General features: G+C 39.6%; 1 protein-coding gene across 3 annotated transcripts in view; it reads right to left on the reverse strand.

The window, feature by feature from the left end:
• slc37a3 (solute carrier family 37 member 3) overlaps positions 1-21,931 on the reverse strand; it is a 307,587-nt gene that overhangs the window by 267,964 nt on the left and 17,692 nt on the right. For all 3 annotated transcript variants that reach the window (XR_008807932.1, XM_056260358.1, XM_056260357.1), the window contains exons 4-12: positions 16,654-16,737; positions 15,128-15,273; positions 14,316-14,412; positions 13,943-14,027; positions 10,679-10,872; positions 10,448-10,589; positions 4,286-4,387; positions 4,096-4,143; positions 3,828-3,979 (exon numbers count right to left, since the gene is read on the reverse strand). Coding sequence is in view for 2 of the 3 variants with exons in the window: in XM_056260357.1 (XP_056116332.1) it covers positions 3,828-3,979; positions 4,096-4,143; positions 4,286-4,387; positions 10,448-10,589; positions 10,679-10,872; positions 13,943-14,027; positions 14,316-14,412; positions 15,128-15,273; positions 16,654-16,737 (1,050 nt within the window). In the remaining variant the exon portion in view is untranslated. The remainder of the gene's footprint in view (positions 1-3,827; positions 3,980-4,095; positions 4,144-4,285; positions 4,388-10,447; positions 10,590-10,678; positions 10,873-13,942; positions 14,028-14,315; positions 14,413-15,127; positions 15,274-16,653; positions 16,738-21,931) is intronic.

Here is a 21,931-nt window from a genome sequence, read left to right on the forward strand (position 1 = left end):
TCCAGTGAGTCAAAAAAAACTATCCAGGGCAGACAGATCAGACCCAACCTCAGAAGTATATAAAGAAGAGTACCAGTTTAAACTGATCATTAATTTTTTTAGGATCGGTAGTGACGCCAGAAGGAGTATTAATTTGTGAAATCTGCTGAGAGGAGGAAGCCTGTCGAAGCTGATGGGCCAAAAGTTTGGTCGCCTTATCCCCAGATTCATAATAACAATATTTAGCCTTAAATAAGAGCTCCTCAACCTCTTTAGTAGAAAGAACATCGAACTCAGCCTGAAGAGAGAGCTGATTCTTATATATGTTAGGGGATGGGGAGGAAGCATAGATATTATCAAGCTGGGAGATTCGTAACCTCAATTCCTTTATTTATTTATTTTCCTTTGTTTGTTCTCATAGCTACTGTATGAAATAATTTCACCTCTAATGTATGCTTTCAAAGTCTCCCAAAGAAGGGAGGCTGAGATCCCTGGAGTACTGTTGGTAGTAAGAAAAAAGTCAATTTGATTAGAAACAAAATTAACAAAATCCTCATTAGATAGCAGGCGCGTATTGAGACGCCAAGGGGGGCACGTACGTTCACGCTCCTGTATGAATAACTCCAGTGTGGTCGGGGCATGATCTGATATTAGAATAGTATAATAAGAGCAAGACTGAACAGAATGGAGAAAGCGGTTGTCCAGGAGAAAATAATCAATACAAGAAAAGGAGTGATGTACATGAGAGAAAAAAATAATACAATTTACCAGACGGATTAAGAAAGCGCCATGGATCAGAGACCAAGAACTCATCCATATAGGATAAAATGGTCTTAGAAGACTTTGAGGGCACTCCTGGTCTAGTAGAAGAACGATCTAATACCGGATTAAGCCAACAGTTGAAGTCACCCCCCATAATAAGTAGATGTGTGGACATGTCAGTTAATTTGGCGAACAATTGATGGAAAAAATTGTCATCATCCCAGTTTGGACCATACACATTAGCCAGAATCACAGAATTACTATATAGCTGACCCGTTACAAACACAAACCTTCCATTGGGGTCAGATATTACATTAGAGCAGCACACAAAAGGAACCGATTTGTGAATCAAAATTGCAACACCCCTAGATTTACAATTAAAACTAGAATGAAAAACTTGACTGACCCACCTCCCCTTTAATCTGATATGGCTGGAAGATTTTAAGTAAGTTTCTTGAAGGAAAACAATATGGGCTCCTAATTGTTTAAGATGGTGAAGAACTTTGCTACATTTAATAGGCTGATTTAGACCATTACAATTCCAGCTAACAAATTTGAGTCCTGTCCCTGATTGTCGAGGCATCCTAGACTGCTGCATGCCAGTCAAGTATTAGTGTACACTGCAGCATGGAATGTATAACAGTCACAGAAATAAATTAAAATATGGGCGACCTGACTAAACAAAACACAAAACACACAACGAGAGAAAAAGGGAGAACTCCTCACACACCCACCCACCACCCCACGTAAAGACACGTGACATCGATGTGACATGTAATGTCTCAGCAGCGTGTATAGTTTGCTTATGAGCTGCGATTTCTCTCTGGAGAAACCACGCTTGTGCATTTTTTTCTCCGATTCGATCATAAACTAGCGCATTACGTACCGTTTCACTAGCCTGCTTTCACTTCAGCATCATCATTACGACACGGCACTGGTTACGGCTTTTGTTCACACAGCGCGCGTTCCGGGACTGATCCCGGCAATGTTACTAGGTCCCCAACCCGGCATCGATCCCGGCATCAATCCCGAGTCGTGTTTGCGTTCACACAGAAGGCGTTCTGGCAATTTCCCGGGATCAACGCGCTGTGTGAAAGGGGCTCAAGTGACACGAACTTAAAGCAGGACAGCTTAACATCAGAAACCGGGTTAAATTAACCCCCAGTTTACCAAACAAACTGACAGCCGCTTTCAAATTGTAGCTCCAGAAGAGACACCAGACTTTAAGTTCACCTTGACAATGTCCATTGCAGTGGCTGGGTCCTCAAAGATGTGTGTAACTCCACCGGGAAGAGTGATCTTTAAAGTCGCGGGAAACCTCAATCCAAACTTCACTCCATAACACGAATGTACCAGACGTTTAACGTCAGTGAATGCAGCGCGTTTCTTCGCAACTGACGAAGTGTAGTCAGGAAAGAGAAATAGTTTCTTGCCTTGATGGAGAAGAGGAGCCTCGCTAGCCCGGCGTAAAATGTCATTCCTCACGTGAAAAAAGTGCACACGAATCACAAAGGGTCGGTGTGGTTTACCATCACTGGGCTTGGATCGGAGAGTGCGATGCGCACGATCGAGTAGGGGCAACTCCCCCAGACCGAGGGAGTCCATCAGCAGCTGTGCAATAAATTCGGTTGGGCGCCCACCTTCGGCCCCCTCCGGCACACCTACCAGCCGTATGTTGTTCCTCCTCGCTCTACCCTTCAAGTCCTCACATTTGTCGGCCAGCAGTTTAACCTCGGCTTTCAGCGTGGAAACTGTTGAATCCAGTGAAGTTAGCAGGTCACAATGGTCAGTGCACGCGCGCTGCAACTCTGTGATAGCTTGATCATGAGAGCTAAGTTTTTGTTGCATCGGTTCAATTGCGTGTCTAAGCTCCTCTCTTACCGAAGAAATGCCCGCTCGAAGCTCGCAAGAGTCTATTTTTCCGCAAAGCCGAGCCGAGTTTCCACGTGCAGCTGACATTGTCGATTGAAATTCCCCCAAAACACACCAAAACTGACCTAGTGCTTGTCACAAATGTACACCGGCCAAATTAGTGAAAAGAAACTACTGTGTTAAAAAGTTAAAATACTGTGTTAAAAAGTTAAAATAAAAACAAACGGAGCAAAAGGGAGACACGTCCTACATGCTCGGTGTCCAACAGCGCCCCACTATAAATTTACAATTTTGCTATTTGTAGAGACGCTGGTGCCGAAACAATGTTGAGATGCGCAGACTCTCAGGTAATTCACACCCGCTTAATCTCTCTCTCTCCCTCTCTTTAATAACTGCATTAGACTGCTATAAATGGCTCAAGCCTCTGTTACTAGCTCTACAATGACATTTTGGAATTAGCAATGGAGGCGAGAGATGAGATCTGTAAGAAATTAGTCCAACACACAAGAGTGTTTTAAGGACAAAAACAGGTTTAAGGACTTGAAATACAACATTTGGACAATGTCTTGAGGTGTGGTAACCGTAGTATAAGCGAAATAATGGACTCCTAGTCCATTGAATTATTAGAAAATAATCCGCTTTGAATTGTGGCCGCATCACCACCTCGGGTGTCCATTATTTTCTAATAATAATTCAACCTTGTCAGTAAATGACAACGAAAAAAAAATTAACGCTGCGAGGGTGTTTCTAATACAATGGTCGAGGGAGTAATGGTAAATATTTTTCTCTTCTGGCTGCTGTAGAGAAGAGAACCCTGGGTTCAGAGAACCCTGGAAATGTGAAAAGGGTCCATAACAATGAAAATAATGTCTTTAAATACAAAATAAACATAACACTTAGAACTAAAATGCATATAACTTTGGCAGTGTGAAATATTTCAGAGTAAAAAAAAAAGAAAATACAGTGAAATAGGGACTTGATTTGATTCCTTTTGCTGGATTATGAGTAGAGGGCTATGACATTATTGATTAATATTGTTTTGTACAAGTTATTAAAGCAGCATAAAGATTATTCTGGACTTCATGAGCCACATTAATACAGCAAGGTTCAATAAAATGTTTTTAAACTTCCATAATAATCTGAGGTTTGACACTAAGTTAATGGTTTAAAACCAAAGAGAACAATTCAAAGCATGCTTTTAGAAGATGCATTACCTGTCCCGCCGCAGCTCCAATGCTGCCTGTGCCATCCACGATTCCTGTGACTGTGGCCAGAGCCTGCTGACTATTCTGCAGCGCCTCCTGTCGGCCTAAATCTGCAGAGATTGCTGAACTGATCATGTTTGATGGGCCTCCAATAAGGAAACCTGAAATAAAATAATTCCGAAATATTCCATGTTAATAAATTCTTAGATAGGGAGGAGGAATATCTGTTGACTGAGCTCATAGTTAAAAATTGTTTCAGTATATTATAATGTGTCACCTGTTGTTGCTAATAGAGCTCCATTCACTATCTGGTCATTTGGAGAGTCTGAGCAAGCATTGAAAGAAAAAAAAAAAGAAAAAAAAAACATTTATTCAACTGTCATTTCTCAAATTAAGCAATAAAAGAAAGTGTCAGAAATGGTACTCAGATTCTCAAGACAATATGATTTAGTCTTCTCTAAACTTACGGCTGTATCCCACTAATGCTCCCATGGCCAGCAGCAAACTGACTACCAACACAGGAGCTCGCTTTCCCAAAAGATCGGAGATCAAGCCTTGTACTGTTCCTCCTAGAAGAGATGAACAAAATCCTTAAACTGTGTTTGCAAACTACCTCAGGTCTAAAGGCACCAATATACTCACAGCAAAGTTCTTCTTTATTCTTTGCTCAGGGATAAAACAAAGTTAAAAACAGCTGAGCAACATTATACTATTAGCAATCATACAGAAGCTTCCCATCAATTTGCAAAAGCATTCAAATGGACTGAACAGACTAAGTGAATAAAAGAACTAGATGTAGTACCCAGGCAGTATCCTGTATATTTAAAAAATGTATCGTGTGATATTTTATTAATTTTAGACAAAAATTTTAGTCAAGGAAAATAGCATTTTAGTTGACAAGAAAGTGCAAAATTAAACCAAATATTTGAACAAATATTTACCACCATATGCAAAAACATTGTACAATTTCATTTTGCTTGGACAAAATTTACCCAACCAAAGATATTACAGTTACATAATTCCTTCTTTATCAAGATGTTTTACCAGCAGGTATTCATGTCTAGTTAAAGAACTGTTAGGTGGAAACCCACAAAAAAGGCTACTTTTAAGAAAAAAATGAGAAAAAAAAACACTGTATTTTTTAAATAATTAAACAGTATTGGCTATGACTCAATGAGAAATGCTACACTAAAACACTTTTCTCCACTCCTCAAATACACAAAAACATTAGCCTTCATATCTCTATGTCTCTTGAGTAAAGCAAACGCTATTTATTCAAAAAAGCTGTTCTTTAGCTGCAGAGACAGTCCAAAATGTGATTAAAACCTCATAACTCCACCCACCTCAATCTTGAATGAAGTTGAAGTTTAACCGACAGTTTTAGGATTCAATGGAGTTACGAGCAGAGGTGGGTAGAGTATCCAAAAACTGTACTCAAGTAAAAGTACAAGTACTTATAGAAATATTTACTCAAAGTAAAAGTAAAAGTAATAATCTTAAAAGTTACTTAGGTAAGAGTAAAAAAGTATCCAATGAAAAAACTACTCAAGTAGTTAGTTACTAGTTACTTTGGATCACATAGGCCTATATATATATATATATATAACATGATATTATTTAGATATTTGTTCATTTAAATGACTAAAATTATCATAATTAGATAAGCTATCTTTGCAACAAAAACAGAAGAGACAAACATTATTTCTGTATATTATATCTATAGCCCGAAAACCATTGCCTGTCCTTTGGTTTGTATAATAGTATAATAACTTATACAACTACATTTGGATTATTAGACAATGTCGGAATAAAGTGACTCTATGGAGTTTTGCATTCAAATGTAAAGGGATGGCAGTCATGTCATGCCCAACACAAACAACGATAAAATGCAAGGAAATTCTTCTGTCTGTTCTCCTATTTAAGTGTAGGCTATATTTATGAAAGCATCTTTAAACTGGTTAACTGCGTCTAATAAGGCAGGCAACGGCATTCGTTTTCAAGTCGAGTTTGCACGCCACTGCGCAATACACACATTGTGTGTGTACACACATTCATAAACTGGACGATGGTAGCTTATTTAATGTATAACTATAAAGTAATGTATATGTCCAAAAAATGGGTAATGTCATACTTGGTAGTAGTGCTATATGGCGTAATAATCTGTTTGGTTGTAAAATGTATTACCTGAATGAAATCGAATGTATCGTCGTGTGGAATAATTCATTCACAGACAGCTTACGAAGTAACATACGAAGATGTTCAACTAATAAAGATCTTCATCGCTGGCAAAAAATATGATGCATTTGCAGATTTACTTTCTAGACTGTACTGTAGACAGTGGACCGCCACTTCATACAACGCTCTTGATGTTCTTAAATCTTCCTGTTACGACTCCGAGACGATTCAGTGCGTGCAGGAAACTGAACAGATCATTCAAACTGATTCGCAAACCGATTTAGACAGATCCGCCCAACTTGTTTGATGACGTCTTTGAACAGAATCGACTCAAAAGAGTGATTCATTTGTGAATTGAGCATCGCTCATGCCCAGAAAAAAGAGAGAGCGCGCGCTTAGAAAAAACTACGCTTTTAACAACATATTGAATTAAAATAAAGTAACGGGAGGAACGTCGCCCAACGTAACGAAGTAAAAGTACAGTTTTTTCATTAGAAATGTACTCGAGTTAAAGTAAAAGTACCCACAATTAAATCTACTCTTAAAAGTAAAATTTTTCCAAAAAACTACTCAAGTAAATGTAACGAAGTAAATGTACTTCGTTACTACCCACCTCTGGTTACGAGGTTTAGTCACAAGCTCCTTTTAATACTTTTCATTGGTTCTAAAACTCACAAACAAAAGTAAAGGGTGACCAATAGTAATAGTTTATGAAAAATAAAAATAAAAATGACAAAATATAGAAATTCCCATTCGAAAGGGAACTCACACTGTGTCGATGACGCTTTTGGGGAAGTATAAAAGGGGCACCTAGAGAACATGTCATCCTCTTTTCGGTTTCAGGGAGTGTTTTGATTTCTAATTTATAAATCACCTGAAAAAGGTAAGAATTATGGCAAGTGAAAACAAGCGTTTCAAGAAGTGTGTGGATCCAAGTCTCAGGTTTCTGACACCAAATGGCCAGCAGCCATATCACCCTGTAGCCCAAGACTGGTTGCCTACTGAAGCTAAGCAGGGTTGAGCCTGGTCAGTACCTGGATGGGAGACCTCCTGAGAAAAAACAGGTTGCTGCTGGAAGAGGTGTTAGTGAGGGGCGCTCACCCTGTGGTCTGTGTGGGTCCTAACACCCCAGGATAGTGACGGGGACACTATACTGTCAAAGAGCACCGTCCTTCGGATGAGATGTTAAACCGAGGTCCTGACTCTGTGGTCATTAAAAATCCCATGGCACTTCTCGTAAAGAGTAGGGGTGAAACCCCGGTGCACTGGCCACATTCCACCCATTGGCCCTTGCTAATCACGTGGCCTCCTAATTATCCCCATCCACTGAATTGGCTCTATCACTCTCTCTCCTCTCCAACTATATCTGGTGTGTGGTGAGCGCACTGGCGCCATTGTACTGTGGCTGCCATCGCATCATCCAAGTGGATGCTGGCATGCTGCACACTGGTGGTGGTTGAGGAGAGAACCCCTGATATGATTGTAAAGCGCTTTGGGTGTACAGTAGTACATATGAAAGCGCTATATAAATGCCTCATTCATTCATTCATTCAAATGACACACACGACTTGTGCGTTTACTGTTTGGGTGAAGAGCACACTCGATCAGCTCTTGAGGGATCTGATTGTGCAGAATGTGAGAGTTTTCCGCTTAGAAAACTACACTCTCGGTCCAGCATCTGGGCCCAGTGGTTCGGGTCCCGCTCGTGCTGAGGCACTGCGGAGACTCGGATCATGGGGTTCCCAAGATGGAGCTCGCTGAGGAGTTTGAGAAAGGCGTTTCTCTCTCATGCCAATTCAAGTTATCTTCATTTATATAGCGCTTTTAACAATGTAGATTGTTCCAAAGCGACTTTACAGTGATAATAGGAAATTAAAGTAACAGATTGTTTTGGCTTTATGGCAGTTCTAGAATAAAGTTATTTTCCAGTTAAAGTTAGCTTTGATTGATTCACTTCCGTCGCAACGATCATTAGTTATTAACTTAGGGGCCGCTAACACGACACCGTTTTAACAGAAAACTCTTAAGTTCTCTCTACGCAAACTTTAAAAACGCAAACCTGTGAGAACGCTGATGGTGTGCACATGCGTATTAAGAGTTCATTCTATAGGTATGCACGTTTGAATATATGTGCGCAGGCATGTAGTCCTTCCCTAAAAAAATTTTAAAAAACCCTCAACAAACTACTTGTCTGGCCTTAAAATTTATAATACAGAATTTTATCGCTTCGGCGTAGCCACGTGAACCGGAATTATCCTGACAACGATTATCTGTACAGAGGTAAAGGGAAGGAGGCCTTCACAGGGAGGGACTAGTCGACACTTCAGGACTGCGTTGTCGTAGCGTTGTAGTCGCGTTTTGGCTACCCACAGCTTTAGTTTATTCGCCCAACTCATTTTAGTACTCCCTCCGATTGGGGACTAGCCTGGGAAAACCCAGACAACTTCCGGCAAATTTAGATTTGGTCTGAAAGTTAGTCAGGCAAAAAGCTCATTCAAGCCTATTTTCAATCCGTCGAAATCGAGGCACCAATCAGAAACGTTGGGGCGGGCTTTACACGATGACGACAGTGCTGGGATTTTGAAGCAGATTTTGTAGCCTACATTACAAAGATGGATGCCGCCGTCGAACATCACTCGTTCGAATCAGCTATCGTGTCTGTTTTAAGCAATTTGAACGTTTCCTTTTTGTTAAAAATCGAGCAAAGAACAACACTCGGAGATGTTTCTCCACCGCTCTGCATACGTCATCTCCTTCATCGCTCTGATTGGTTTTAGGTCTATCCGCGACATCCGTTGGTGACACCCCTCTGGAAATGATTTGTCTATGACGCTTTGCCAGACCATAACTCAGTTACAACTGAGAATGGTCTGGTTTTAACCAGGCTAATTGGGGACGGGTTTGAGTACACTCCCTTAGCACTGTCATGGGCTGACGCTGTTGATAATTGAATTGAAGTATCGGCATCAAGTAGCAGGCCTTCACAGGCCACTTTGAAGGTGGCTCCACTATGTTGTGGATTTTAGCAATATTCATCATGTTGATTCTAGCCCAGAGGCTATAATATAGTCAAATATATTCTTTTCCTAGCTACCCTAAGTCTGGTTAGAAGGTTGAAGGACTCTCATGAGGCCTCCCTGTTATACCAGCCCTAGAGCCCCTTGTTAGAGTGCCCAGCATCCACAATGTTTCATTGCACTGTGTAGATCCAGGATTGAGTTACTCTCCTCGTTTGCAAGGGTTATAGAGCGCTATGCTGAGTTCTACTCTCCAAGATGCCCGTCTCTATGATCCGGTCTGTGAACGATTGTGACGAAAGTGGATGACATGTTCTCTAGGTGCCCCTTTTATACTTCCGGTTCGCACTATTAGTGACGTCATAGGCTGTCGCTGGTCAAGTTCGATTGCCTTGACTGGATAGTTTTTCGGACACCAGTTCACGTGGAGGGCGTTCCCCAATAGCGTCATTGACGTAATGTCTCGTTCCCTGTTCTCAGGGAACAGAGGTTACAGTCGTAACCTAGACGGTTTCCCCCAACAGCAACAATATACAACTTCTCTTTCTCTAATTTCTATCTTCTAACACGTGTCTGCAACCACTTCATTTCATCATTGTGTCAATTACAATAGTGTAAATTCTTTGTGCTTTAGTTATACATTGTCCGTGTTTTTTAGCGCATTGTTACGGAAAGAGCCATTCACAATGTGACTCACACATTTTGACTAGCATGTTATTTAGTTCAGGTTGATTTGTGCATTTAGATAATTTTGTGAGGATGTAAAGGCCAATTCATACCACACCGAAAGATACCAACAGATCAGTGTGTTACTATGTTACTACTGTATGATGTGCATTTTTTGTTTTGTGTTTACCATCAGTGACAGAAATAAAAAAAAAGACGTGGTTAATAACCAGTTTCTTCAGTAATTCCAATGATGAGATAAAGACTGGTAACAGCAAACATCTTTCAGTTAGATGTGATGTTGTTTCTTTCAGAGTGGTCAGAGAATGCTAAGGGGCAGATTTACTAAACAGGGCAAATTAGCGTGAGAGCGCCATTCCAAAACAGCGCCGATGGGAGTGGAAAGTTCTGCAAGTGATCAACTGACGACGCACAAATTAAAGAACACAGACGCAGCTGGATAATTTACATAATGACCAACGTAATCTATCTGGTTTAAGACGTGCTTTTTTGGGGCGGTAAATAATGGTGCAAACACCAGTACATTGACAAGCGCAAACCTTAGTAAATCACCTTGTGTGATTCATTTAAATACTCTCCTCCGATAAATTTTGTGCCTGAAAAAGTGAAACTCCTACAAATGCAAAAGTAATAAGCGATAATTTTTCACTGCGTGTCTTTAGTAAATCCTGACAGTAGCGCAAACTGTTAGTAAATCTGGCCCTTAAACTTGATTGGTAACGTCTGTTTAAGACCAAACTGGGTACTCACCAACAATTCCTCCCACATCATACCACACAGATAGTCGGTCGGCCTGAACTTCCTTCCAGCCGAAGTTATTGCTGAGATAAAATGGCAGCCAGAAGAAGAAAGAGTAGTTGACCAGCTTCAGACATGCATAAGCCAGGGAATACTGCAAGAGACAGACAATAAATACATTTCAAATCCAGTCGACAATAATGGATAAGGATAAGTAAGGAAGAGTTTTAAATGGACACAGACGGGAAGGACTCCAGGCAGGCAGAAGGCCTGTAGGAAGCCGATGGCTTTGGGCTGTGGTTCAGGTTCCTCTTCCTGCTGCTGAATGGAGGAGTATTCCTCACATAACTCATCTTCATCATCACTCATCAGAGGACGCTGACTGTCTGAGTCTCTTGTCACTGATCTCAGACCTGTCTCAGAGGGGTCACTTAGTCCTTAAAAAGAGACCAACAGATGAGAACACTCTTTTACATCAAGTTCAATATTACAGGGGCCCATTTGTGGGATCAACGCAAAAACGTTTTTCTACTGGCCCGCTACCAAAAATAAAACATTGTTTACATTGTTTTTGACCAATGTAACCTTGTATTTGAATAAATAAGGTTGTTACGACACCAAAATATTAGATACCAATGAAATTTCATTATTCTCCATTCCAATTTCAACACCATAGCAAAAATTATTAGCTTAATAATATAAAGTTAAAAAATATTAAAGACAAATAAACAGTCAGAAATAAAATAACAAATAAACAAATAAGTCAATAGCACAAATAAATACAACAGAACAAAGATACAAATTAAATAAATAGTGCTTTAAGTTTTTCAGGTAGGTATTATTCAGTTATGAAATACTACATAAATTAAATAAAGTTAATGAATAAACAATGTGTATCTGTCTAATTTGGCTAGCTTCTAAGTGACATTGATAGCGTTTGAGAGTTTGATTGGAGCCGAGAGTTGATTTAGTATGATAAACATTTGGATATGAATGAACGACTTGTGCCGTTATCGTGCCTGATCAGACCGACACAGACATTTACATGCCATTAATGAGAAAGATTTTTTTATGGATCTAATCTCTTTTCCATCACACTGCAAAAACACCAATAAGATGTGTGTTTTTGTTCACATGCCCAGAGCTGCTGCTGTTACATACAAGATACAACCATGGGGTGCGTCTCAATCAGCTGCCAAGATCGTGTAAGATCGAAAAAGTAAATTATGATAAATACTTTGATTGTTACACATCCCTTCAACGTTTCAGCTGTAATTTATTTATAAATGGTAGCAAGATTATGTTCACTACCTATCTAACAATGTTTGTTTATGCTGAAATATATTTAAATAACTGTTATAATATAATTAAATAACATCTGTCACATGTCATAATGTGTATTGAGTTGGCTTGCACAATTTGTTTCATGCATCAGAATTTCCATTAAGAGAACATAGTGAGCATCGATGCTACCTGGTTTTCACCACTGTAAATACAAAAAACTGAAAGGCTATTTGAAAACGTGCAAACACTGTGTAACTTCCTTTCATCTCTGTGACAAGTGCTTTGTGTGTCAGAGTAACCGAGGTAACCAGTGAATTTGCACTTTCATTCAGTCTGTCTAACATTTTTTGCACATGCGAAAATCAGAATGAATTTTCGTGCAAAACATTTTTGTAAGTGTGAAATGGCCTTAAAGGAGTAGTTCACTTCAGAAATGTTATTTCCTGATAATTTACTCACCCCCCATGTCATCCAAGATGTTCATGTCTTTCTTTCTTCAGTCGAAAAGAAATAAAGGTTTTTGAGGAAAACATTCCAGGATTTTTCTACATATTCAATTTGGACTTCAACGGGGTCCAAATTGCAGTTTAAATGCAGCTTCAAAGGCTCTACACAGTCCCAGCCAAGGAGTAAGGGTGTTATTTAGCCAAACCATCAGTCATTTTCTAAATAAATATAAATTTTCTAAAAAATATATATATATATACTTTTTAACCACAAATGCTCGTCTTGCACGTTCCACGACTTCACTTTGTAAACGCTTTGAAAACACTTGGTCTGTACTTCTGCCTACGTCACGCGTGACCTTTCTACGTGATTACGTAATGTGTGCCGCATCACAGCTGGTGCAAGACGAGCATTTGTAGTCAAAAAGTATTTTATTTTTAAAAACATTTTTTTAAATGACCGATGGTTTGGCTAGATAAGACCCATATTCGTGTAGAGCCTTTGAAGCTGCATTTAAACTGCAATCTGGACCTTCAAACCACTGGTTCCCGTTGAAGTCCACTATACGGAGAAAAATCCTGTAATGTTTTCCTCAAAAACCTTCATTTCGTTTCAACTGAAGAAAGAAAGACATGAATATCTTGGATGATGTGGGGGTGAGTAAATTGTCAGGAAATTATAATTCTGAAGTGAACTAATCCTTTAAAGTCCCTGTAAAGGCAATTTCAAAAAAAAATTCTAAACACATTATAAATGTTAGAAATGTATTGCTAAAACATATTACAAAGACTGTGAACTGTGAATTACTGAATTGTGGAGTTAGACCGTTAAACAGTTTTTCACCATTGATATTTTACGGATTTTCTGGGCGGGGCTAAAACAGGGCTCGATGACGCACTGGAGCCCTTGAGCTCCTGGACACGCCCCTACTTGATGACGCACTGAGGCCACTGAGGCTGGCCGCTCCTAACAATATTATAGAGCACATTCACATCAGTTTGCCGCTCAATCGCGAGTTACTGTCAGTACTATTATTAGTAACACAGCCTACAGATTGCTAGCTACTAGCTATGCCTTCGTCACGGAAATGCGTACTACCTGGATGCGATCACCGGATCACGTACAAAACAGATCGGTTTCTTGTTTAAATTTCCGAAAAACGATTACATCAAGAAGAAGTGGATTAATTTTGTGAAGAGCCACCTTGATGGAGAGCTGAGGATCACTGCCAAAACCCGCCTCTGTAAGTGATCATTTTACACTGGATAGTTCTATAAACTTTCGTCGGAGATAACTGTCTGGGATTTACTGATAATCCGTTGTTACTGGTGAATGGGGCCGAACCGACTCCCGCCTCAGCCTTCATCCTCCCGTCGCGCCGACAACTGGTGCCATTCGGCAGTGCGTGCCCACCGTGCGAGCATCCATTCCGGCTGTAGAGTTGAGTGAGGCGAGTCGACGACGGCAGCTTTCCCGCGAGTGGGCGTGGTTTCAGCGCAGCCAGTGGACACGCCCCCAGCGTTTGAGAGCAGAGATTACTGCTCATTTTTTCAAGATTTTGATAGCTTATTTTATGTACTTGCTGGCTTTTTTTATCATTCAAATTTGGCTGGGTGACTAATAATACATTTTTCTGTGGTGTGACAAACTCAAAACACATACTTAATTTTGACTTTACAGGGACTTTAACTGTACATGGATGTAAAAAATAAAAGAGGCATTGATAAACTGAAACACTGAGAAGCAAAGAATCAGCAGCGTCCATAATGAACTTACCAATTTCTTTCGGGGATGTGAGCAGGGCAAAAAACACCACCACACCACCCGCAAACTGCACCACTGATGTCACGAGGAAAGCATACTGAAACATACATACACACATTCAAAAACACACTTATTAAGACTATATACTATATATCCCCTACTCTAAGCATAACCCTCACATAAACATTTATGAATTTTAATATAATATAATATAATATAATATAATATAATATAATATAATATAATATAATATAGATTAACTTTCACAGAAATCTTTTTGCATTTTGACATTTACATTAAGATGTTATTTAGCTTACTAAGCTGTTTTCCTCATGGGAACATTAATTGATGTGATCTAAAATGAAGTTATGTAGTGTGCTCTTACCTCATAGCCGTACTTCAGGACACTGGAGGCAAGAAACGCACCCAGAATATTCCCCACGGATGCACATGCACTCCAGAGTCCAAACACAAAGCCTCGGCTGGCAGACAGAAGATATGACAAATGTATAAGCAAAATTACTGCCATAAGGAAACAGAGTTACATGTCTGTGAATTCCTTGAAATCAAAACATACAGTTTCTCTCAAAGAAAAACTTACACATTAGGTATGTTGGTGAAATAAATTTTTGATCACGTGTCCCACCACGTGTGCAAGAATGCCATGTCGTGACGAGTATATCATGGTGTAATTACGGGTGCACATGCACAATGCCAATTTTGTTTTGATATTGGGTGTATATTTTTTTGTGCACCTGCATATCAGTTGTTAATGTGTAATCATGTGTATCATCTGTTAGTATAAATACTCTATATCATGACTATATTCATAGTCATATTCATAATTTGACAGATAATAGAATTTTGCAACTACACCAGAGTTGGCACATGCTATCTTCATTGTTTTAGCACCCAATTTACTACATAAATTGTACAAAACAGCTTAAAGTGCATTTAATAAGCCTAAGAAAGGAGGCAAGTTTGCACTGTAAAAACACACTGCACAGTGTCATTTCAAAGCATTTAGCACCTAATTAAACTAGATCAAGGATGATAAGTTGCAGATATTTTTGCATTAAAATTCTGCATGTTTGCATGAAAGTCTGAAGTCATGCATACAATTATTTTTTTAAATAATCACGAATTTCTGGAATCATGTGTGTGTATTACAGGCTGATGTGAAATCCTGACACCTACCCAGATTTCCCAAACCAGTTGCCCATGATGGCGACCACACAGGGCCAAACTGTAGATTGCAGCAGTCCATTTATCACCCACAAAACGCAATAAAAGTACACATTATAAAAGTGAAGCCATTCTGTCAAAGTGCCAAAAATAAATTCCTAAAGAGAAGAGAGGGTGAATGTAATTAAATAAAGACATGAATTTTTGTTCCCTTTCATAGGTTCGCGCGACACTGTTGTCAGTAGCTGACGTTATGGGAACACCAACCATGTGTGAGTGACAATTTTCTCATTGGCTGACGGTGATAGAGTTGCACTCTGAAGCACCGCATCATCATTGCTTTAAAAGGACATGTGCGTGCCATCACTCCACAGATTGTTCTTCTTAAAGAAGCTTTATCTGCCCAGGCTTCATGACAGCTTTTGGATTATTATTTGGATGATAGACCCCCGCTTGTCCTGACGATCGGTAGCTAATTGGCTGATTACGCTTAGTCAGTTCTGTGCGTTCCACGTTTTGGATGACAACAGTTCAACTGTTTTTGATCAACAATTTGATCAGACACTAAGGAGTTCTACTGCAGCAACTCGCTTATTTCGATTCTCTGATTGGTGGAGATTCTTTGCAGAATCTTGGATAATGTTAGCCTGACTTCGTCATAGTCAGAATGTGAGTCTGATACTGCTCCATAGGGCTTTGATTATGAGGCGTGTCTTAACCGAACCAGGAAAAAAAAAACTCTGCACTCAATTGGATAGACCTGGCTACAACCAATCAGAGCAACGCAGTAAGTGACGTATGTTGAGCTACGCATTGTCAACAGAACTCAACTGCACGCACGCTGGAAGTAGTAGTAAAATAATTAGTGTTGCTTATTTTACTTGGTCCTCCATGAGTGCGACCAAAGGAGAAACCACAACGACCACAGGGTTTTCATTGCGTCCCCTCTTCTTAGCGACCATCGGAGCCAGCTGATAAATTAAACTTTTGCAGAGTCCCGTAGGAAGGACGGCAAACACATCTTTCCGATCGACAAATGCCTTGATTGCAGTTCTCTGTTCGTCTTTTAAAATTAATGCGCTGTCGATTTCTTTTACAACAGACGCGATAGCGGAATCTATACATCTCAATTCACCAGCTGCAGTCAACTTTGAGGGAAACCAAGCGCTCTTTGATAAAGTGATGATTACGTAACTGCAGATCATGTCCATCATCGTATAAAGCCCGCCCTGGCAATTTGATTGGCCCGACGTATAATTACTCAATGGATCGAGTCCAGACCGAACTTCCCGACCAAAAAATGTTGTGGGCGGGGTTCGGGCTGGCATCCAGGCTAGGATAATGTAGTTTTTTACCAGTAATGGTCCCACCTGGAGGGTGTTTCCATAGCACCAGCTACTATTCAGGGAACAAGGGCTCCAAACGTAACCAAGAGGTTTTCTTTATACTTAATGCATTCAGCTCAACTTAATAAAATATTAGATTAATCACAATTAAATATTTGAATTGATTCACAGCTCTAATTACAGAATACCAACCGTGATTGCTGATCCACATAAACCGAATGACAGAACATAGCGGAGGTTGAACCGATCACCCATCACTCCGCTGATATACAAACCCTGAAAGAAAACCAAACAAATCACTGTCACATAGGGGTGTGTGCGATCCTCTACGGCAATATCACAATTATTGTTTTATATGTGATTTTGACGTTATCAAGTCTCACTCACTTTTCAAAAAACAAACAAAAACTGCTTGATGCAGCCTAGCAGGATATGCTAGTGCACGACTGAGAAGGATTTTTTGATGGCCGATGCCAATATAAAGCCGATATAGATTATATCACACCGTTTAATTCAAAGATACTTTTAGAAATAAAAATGTTGATTAAGGGTGATGAAAAAAAAACCTGGGAAATAAAATATATATATATATATATATATATTTATTATATACACTGGGACAGGGTACTGCGTGTGCATTTAGAATGTATCCTTTCACTCCATTAGAATGCATTTAGAACGCACAGAGCAGTGTTTTGTTACTGAATTAATCTGCATTTTTTAACAAATCATTTAAGTGAATGATTCAGTGACCCTTTCATAAAGACGGTCACTTGCTTTTGAATGAATGACTCAATCAGTATGTTTACATGGACAACAATATTCCGATATTAAGCCGATTAAAGGGATAGTTCACTTTGAAATTCATTTTTGATATGTTTTAGCTTACCTCAAGGGCATCCAAGATGTAGGTGTCTTTGTTTCCACAGTATTTTCAATTTTGATATTTTTAGGTCAAACCGTTCTTGTCTGTCAGTCATATAATGCAGGTCTATGGTAACTTCCTCAAAGAGCATGCACAGAAAAGTCCAAATTAAACATGATTTAATGACTCGTAAATGTAAGTACACATTGATGGCCTAAGACACGAAACGAGCGGTTTGTGTGAGAAAACGAACAGTATTTATATAGTTTTTACCTCTTGTAAACACAGCCACGTCCAAGTGATCTGAGGTCGCGGGGGCTTCGGTCTTTTCTGGAAAGCACCGGAAGTGATCTCTCGCGCGTATACATCATGCATTGTTTACACAGAACAGAGATTGTAGGTCAGACGGCTAATTAAAAGGGTACTAATTTGCGCTTATCCGGGATGTTTAAAGAAAAAGAAAACAATAAAAATAAAAAAAAATTGTATGAGTGACGTACACGCGCGAGAGATCACTTCCGGCGCTTGCCGGAAAAGACCGAAGCGCCCGCGCCCTTAGAACACTTGGACGTGGCTGTGTTTACAAGAGGTAAAAACGATATAATACTTTTCGTTTTCTCACACAAACCGCTCGTTTCGTGTCTTAGGCCATCAATGTGTACTTACATTTACGAGTCATTAAATCATGTTTAATTTGGACTTCTCTGTGCATGCTCTTTGAGGAAGTTACCATAGACCTGCATTATATGACTGACAGACAAGAACGGTTTGACCTAAAAATATCAAAATTGAAAATACTGTGGACACAAAGACACCTACATCTTGGATGCCCTTGAGGTAAGCTAAAACATATCAAAAATTAATTTCAAAGTGAACTATCCCTTTAACACAATACTCTGATTAAGAAACGACCATGTAAACAGGGATTTCTGATTACCTTAATCCGGCTAAAGTCATACTCGAAGTAAACACAAATCGAATTAAGACACGAGTCGCCGCCTTATAGACATGTACACACCTTAATCACACTATTAATTCTCCTAAGTTGTGAGGGAGTTTTTGCCGCATCATAAACACACGGCAGTGGTCAACCGTTCGACGGCAAACAAGAGAGCATGGCTTCAGAATTTGTATCAGCCGTCGTCTATTTGCAAGTATAGCATGACAAATAATTAACTGCACTTGAAGCTTTCGTAAATAAATAAATAAAAAACACCCAAAACTGTAATGGCCGTGTGCCATTAATCGATCTATGTTCTAACATGTGGAGGGGTGCTCAAGATGGCGACGTGAGCGGTTGTGATATTTTGAGCTGAGACAGAAACATAGGGTCCACTTAATCTAATAAGACTTAAATCGTATGGTTGCTTAGCATTGCTAGTTATGCATTTTGTAAAGACACTTTTAACAACAGGTTTTGTTCAAACGGTACTTATCAGCCGCTTGGGTCGACGGACACCGCGAAAGATGGAAGACTAAGGAGATGGAGACTGAATCTGCGAAAGAAAAAAGGTGTGTTAATGATCTCTACTGACCCTATAGTTGTAAAGTGGTTGAAGGAGGTACCTGTAATACAAATCCTAATACTCAAGTGAAACGTCCACCAAAGAAAGCTGAGAATGATGGAGGGAATGAACCGTCTTTGACTAAGATGCAAGGGAACATCATTCACGTTCTGACGGTGAAAATCGACGAAAAAGCCGATTAAAATGACATGGCAGTCAAACAAAACAGTCTACAAATCGAAGGACTCAAAAAGTCACTCGATAACTGATTTAAAGAAGGAAAGTGCATGTCTTAAAACATGAAATGGAGCAGAAGTTGAATGAGGCTGAGCGATATAACAGGCGATGGAACTGTCTTTATGGAGCCCGAGAGAGAGATCAGAAGACGTTGTGAAAGAAATATGCAAAGAGATCCTTCAAGAAGCTGAGTGCACCTTTGTGACAGGTGCCATCGATGTAGTCCACAGGATTGGCAAACCTCCAGAGATGAAGAACAACGTCACACCCCGACCAGTGATCATTAGGTTTCTTTTACGGACGGCAAGAGACTTGGTAAAAATACCAAAGCAAATGTATAGAAAACATCTCTGTTTTAAAGAGGATCTGACCGCTGCAGACAAAGAAGCACGCACCAAGTTATGGCCTCTTGTAGAAAAGGCACGCAAAGAGGGAAAGAGAGCATACTATGTAGGTAACAAGGCTTACATAGATAAGAAAGAGGTTCGAGTTAGGGACCGTTCGGTATTTATGGAAAGGGCCACCGGAGGAAAATAGGGGAGGGTCATGTCTTTTTACTCTTTGTTCAGGGGAGGGTCATCCAACTTTTTTTAGTCTATAGGGGAGGGTCACCCAACTTTTGTATTCATCAAAACAGCTAAATTTCAAAGTGGCTTGTTTGGTGCATATTTTTTCCATGTAGCTCTCTCGGTCTCGGCCCCCCATCGCCATCAGATGGGTCTGACCCAACAAAAATCCAGTTTAGCGCTGTTTGACAGTGCGCGCGCGCTTCAGTACGCGCTCAGAAAAAGTGCAAGAACAGAACGCCAATGAAATGTTTACCCGGCAAAGCTTTAAAGCACGAGCAAATAATCAACTTTTGTGATTGCGAATAAGTGCAGTGTCCTGTGAGTGTTACCGCTGCATTAACATGTGATGTGAATGGACGTCGAGTTTTACAGTATTGGGACTGAGGCGCCAGAACTGCAGCTGATATAATGTGCGCTGTAGCACGATACTACCATATTTTAGTTTCCATTCTTATTGTGTTTCCACAGCAATGTTAGTGAGTAAATCTACTGAAATTGCCCCCATAACAGTGGAGTGTGATGTGTTGGACATAGGGCTACCACATTTTTAAATTACTATTAGTATTATTTGAAGTTAACATAATAAAATACGTAGACCTACACCAAAAAAACGAGTTGAGGATAAATTCTTTAAAAGTGGGCAATTCCAGCGTTATGGACGTGACATTTGCAGTCAAAACTTGAAATATAAATTCTAAGAATACTGAAACGTCTGTTTATATATTCATACTCCCTTAAGGCTGGGCTTACACGGTGCGATTTTTTGCTGTTTTACGAGCTCGTAGATTTTTTTCACTCGGGAGAAATCGCGTGGAAATCGGTTGTGCTCGCATGTTGCGGCTCGTGTCGTGTGCTAGGAAGATACGAGCCAAGCCGAACCTCTCGACCTCACGATAATTTTTAAACATGTCTAAAAAGTTCGGGAGCTGTAGGCTTGAATTCGTGAGGTGTGTGCGCTGTGCGGTTGAATGAGCCGATTTGTCGATCTATCTGAATTTGACCAATCAGGAGCTGAAGAAATCCACAGAAGAAAGAGAATGGCAACGCCACCGCGAATTTGGACTATTGAAAGGGAAGCCTACTACTTCATTATGATTTTAGTATCATAATGATTAATAAATGCATGCACAATTATCAGTGAACTTGATAAATGTTGCAGATATGTTTTACCATGCACAAACAAATGCCTTTTAACTTGTGTGCAAAATTCAGAATTAAATGAATGCAGCAATTTGTACAAATAGAGTCTGTATGTGTTGTAGCCATAATAAGCGCATTTAGTTTCATATTTATTATAATGTTTGTTTTTTTCCATCTATGTTGATTATGAAAGTATAGCCTACGCAATATATCGGGAGACATGGCCAGACATGATTTTGACCACTTCATTAAGTTTTGTTTTGTAGAAAGCCTTTCTTTAAAGTGAATTTCGTTTTGTATAAATTGTATCTTAATTCTAATAAATTTTTCATCAACCAATTGCCTGGATTTAATTAATAAGAAGCAAATATAGCTGGATTCACAAATGCACATCTTGATTGTTGCATGATGCACACATGTCGAAATAACGACATAACCACAACAACCATCGAATTGTCCTGGTTTGAGACTGTTAATACACATAACACAAAATATTCTTTTTATTTTTTTCGTGTTCGCATTTATGAGGGAAAAAAAATGTTACTGACGTGACCGTTCTCCGTTGGACATGACCGCTCTGAAAGTGACTTTAAAACTTTCAGAGACCTCAAACAGAAAGCACAAAGCCTTTCTTTAAAGTAAATTTCGTTTTTTAATTAATTGTATCTTAATTTTAATCAATGTTTCATCAACCAATTGCCTGGATTTAATAAATAAGAAGTAAATATAGGCTAGTAGAAAATCATCATGACACGGAGGCGCCGGCGCGTGAACTGGACTCTCATCTAATAAATGAACCGAAACTCAGCGTATAGCCTAAGGTAGGCTACTTGCCTCACAGACCTGACAAATATATAGAAAGCTTGACATGTCTACTTTTTAACAGAACAATTCAAAACGAAAGAAAACAGACTACAGACTGCTCTCTGCTTGAATGAAATGTGCATTTCTCTCTGGCGCGTTCACTACTGCGAAGATCGCGAGTCAGCATTGTCACCTTTATATTTGCAGCCGACACTGACAAAGACAATTTATAAACAATTAAAATGTCCCCTTGCTATATTATTCATAATCATTACTTTTGGCGGTTCTTTGTGGCACCTTTAAGATACTTTATTGGCAGCGCCACCCTTACATTTTACATGAACGCGTCA

The sequence above is a fragment of the Rhinichthys klamathensis genome, unplaced genomic scaffold, assembly GCF_029890125.1.
Source record: "Rhinichthys klamathensis goyatoka isolate OS25496 unplaced genomic scaffold, OSU_Roscu_1.1 h1tg000176l_1, whole genome shotgun sequence".
Lineage (NCBI taxonomy): Eukaryota > Metazoa > Chordata > Actinopteri > Cypriniformes > Leuciscidae > Rhinichthys > Rhinichthys klamathensis.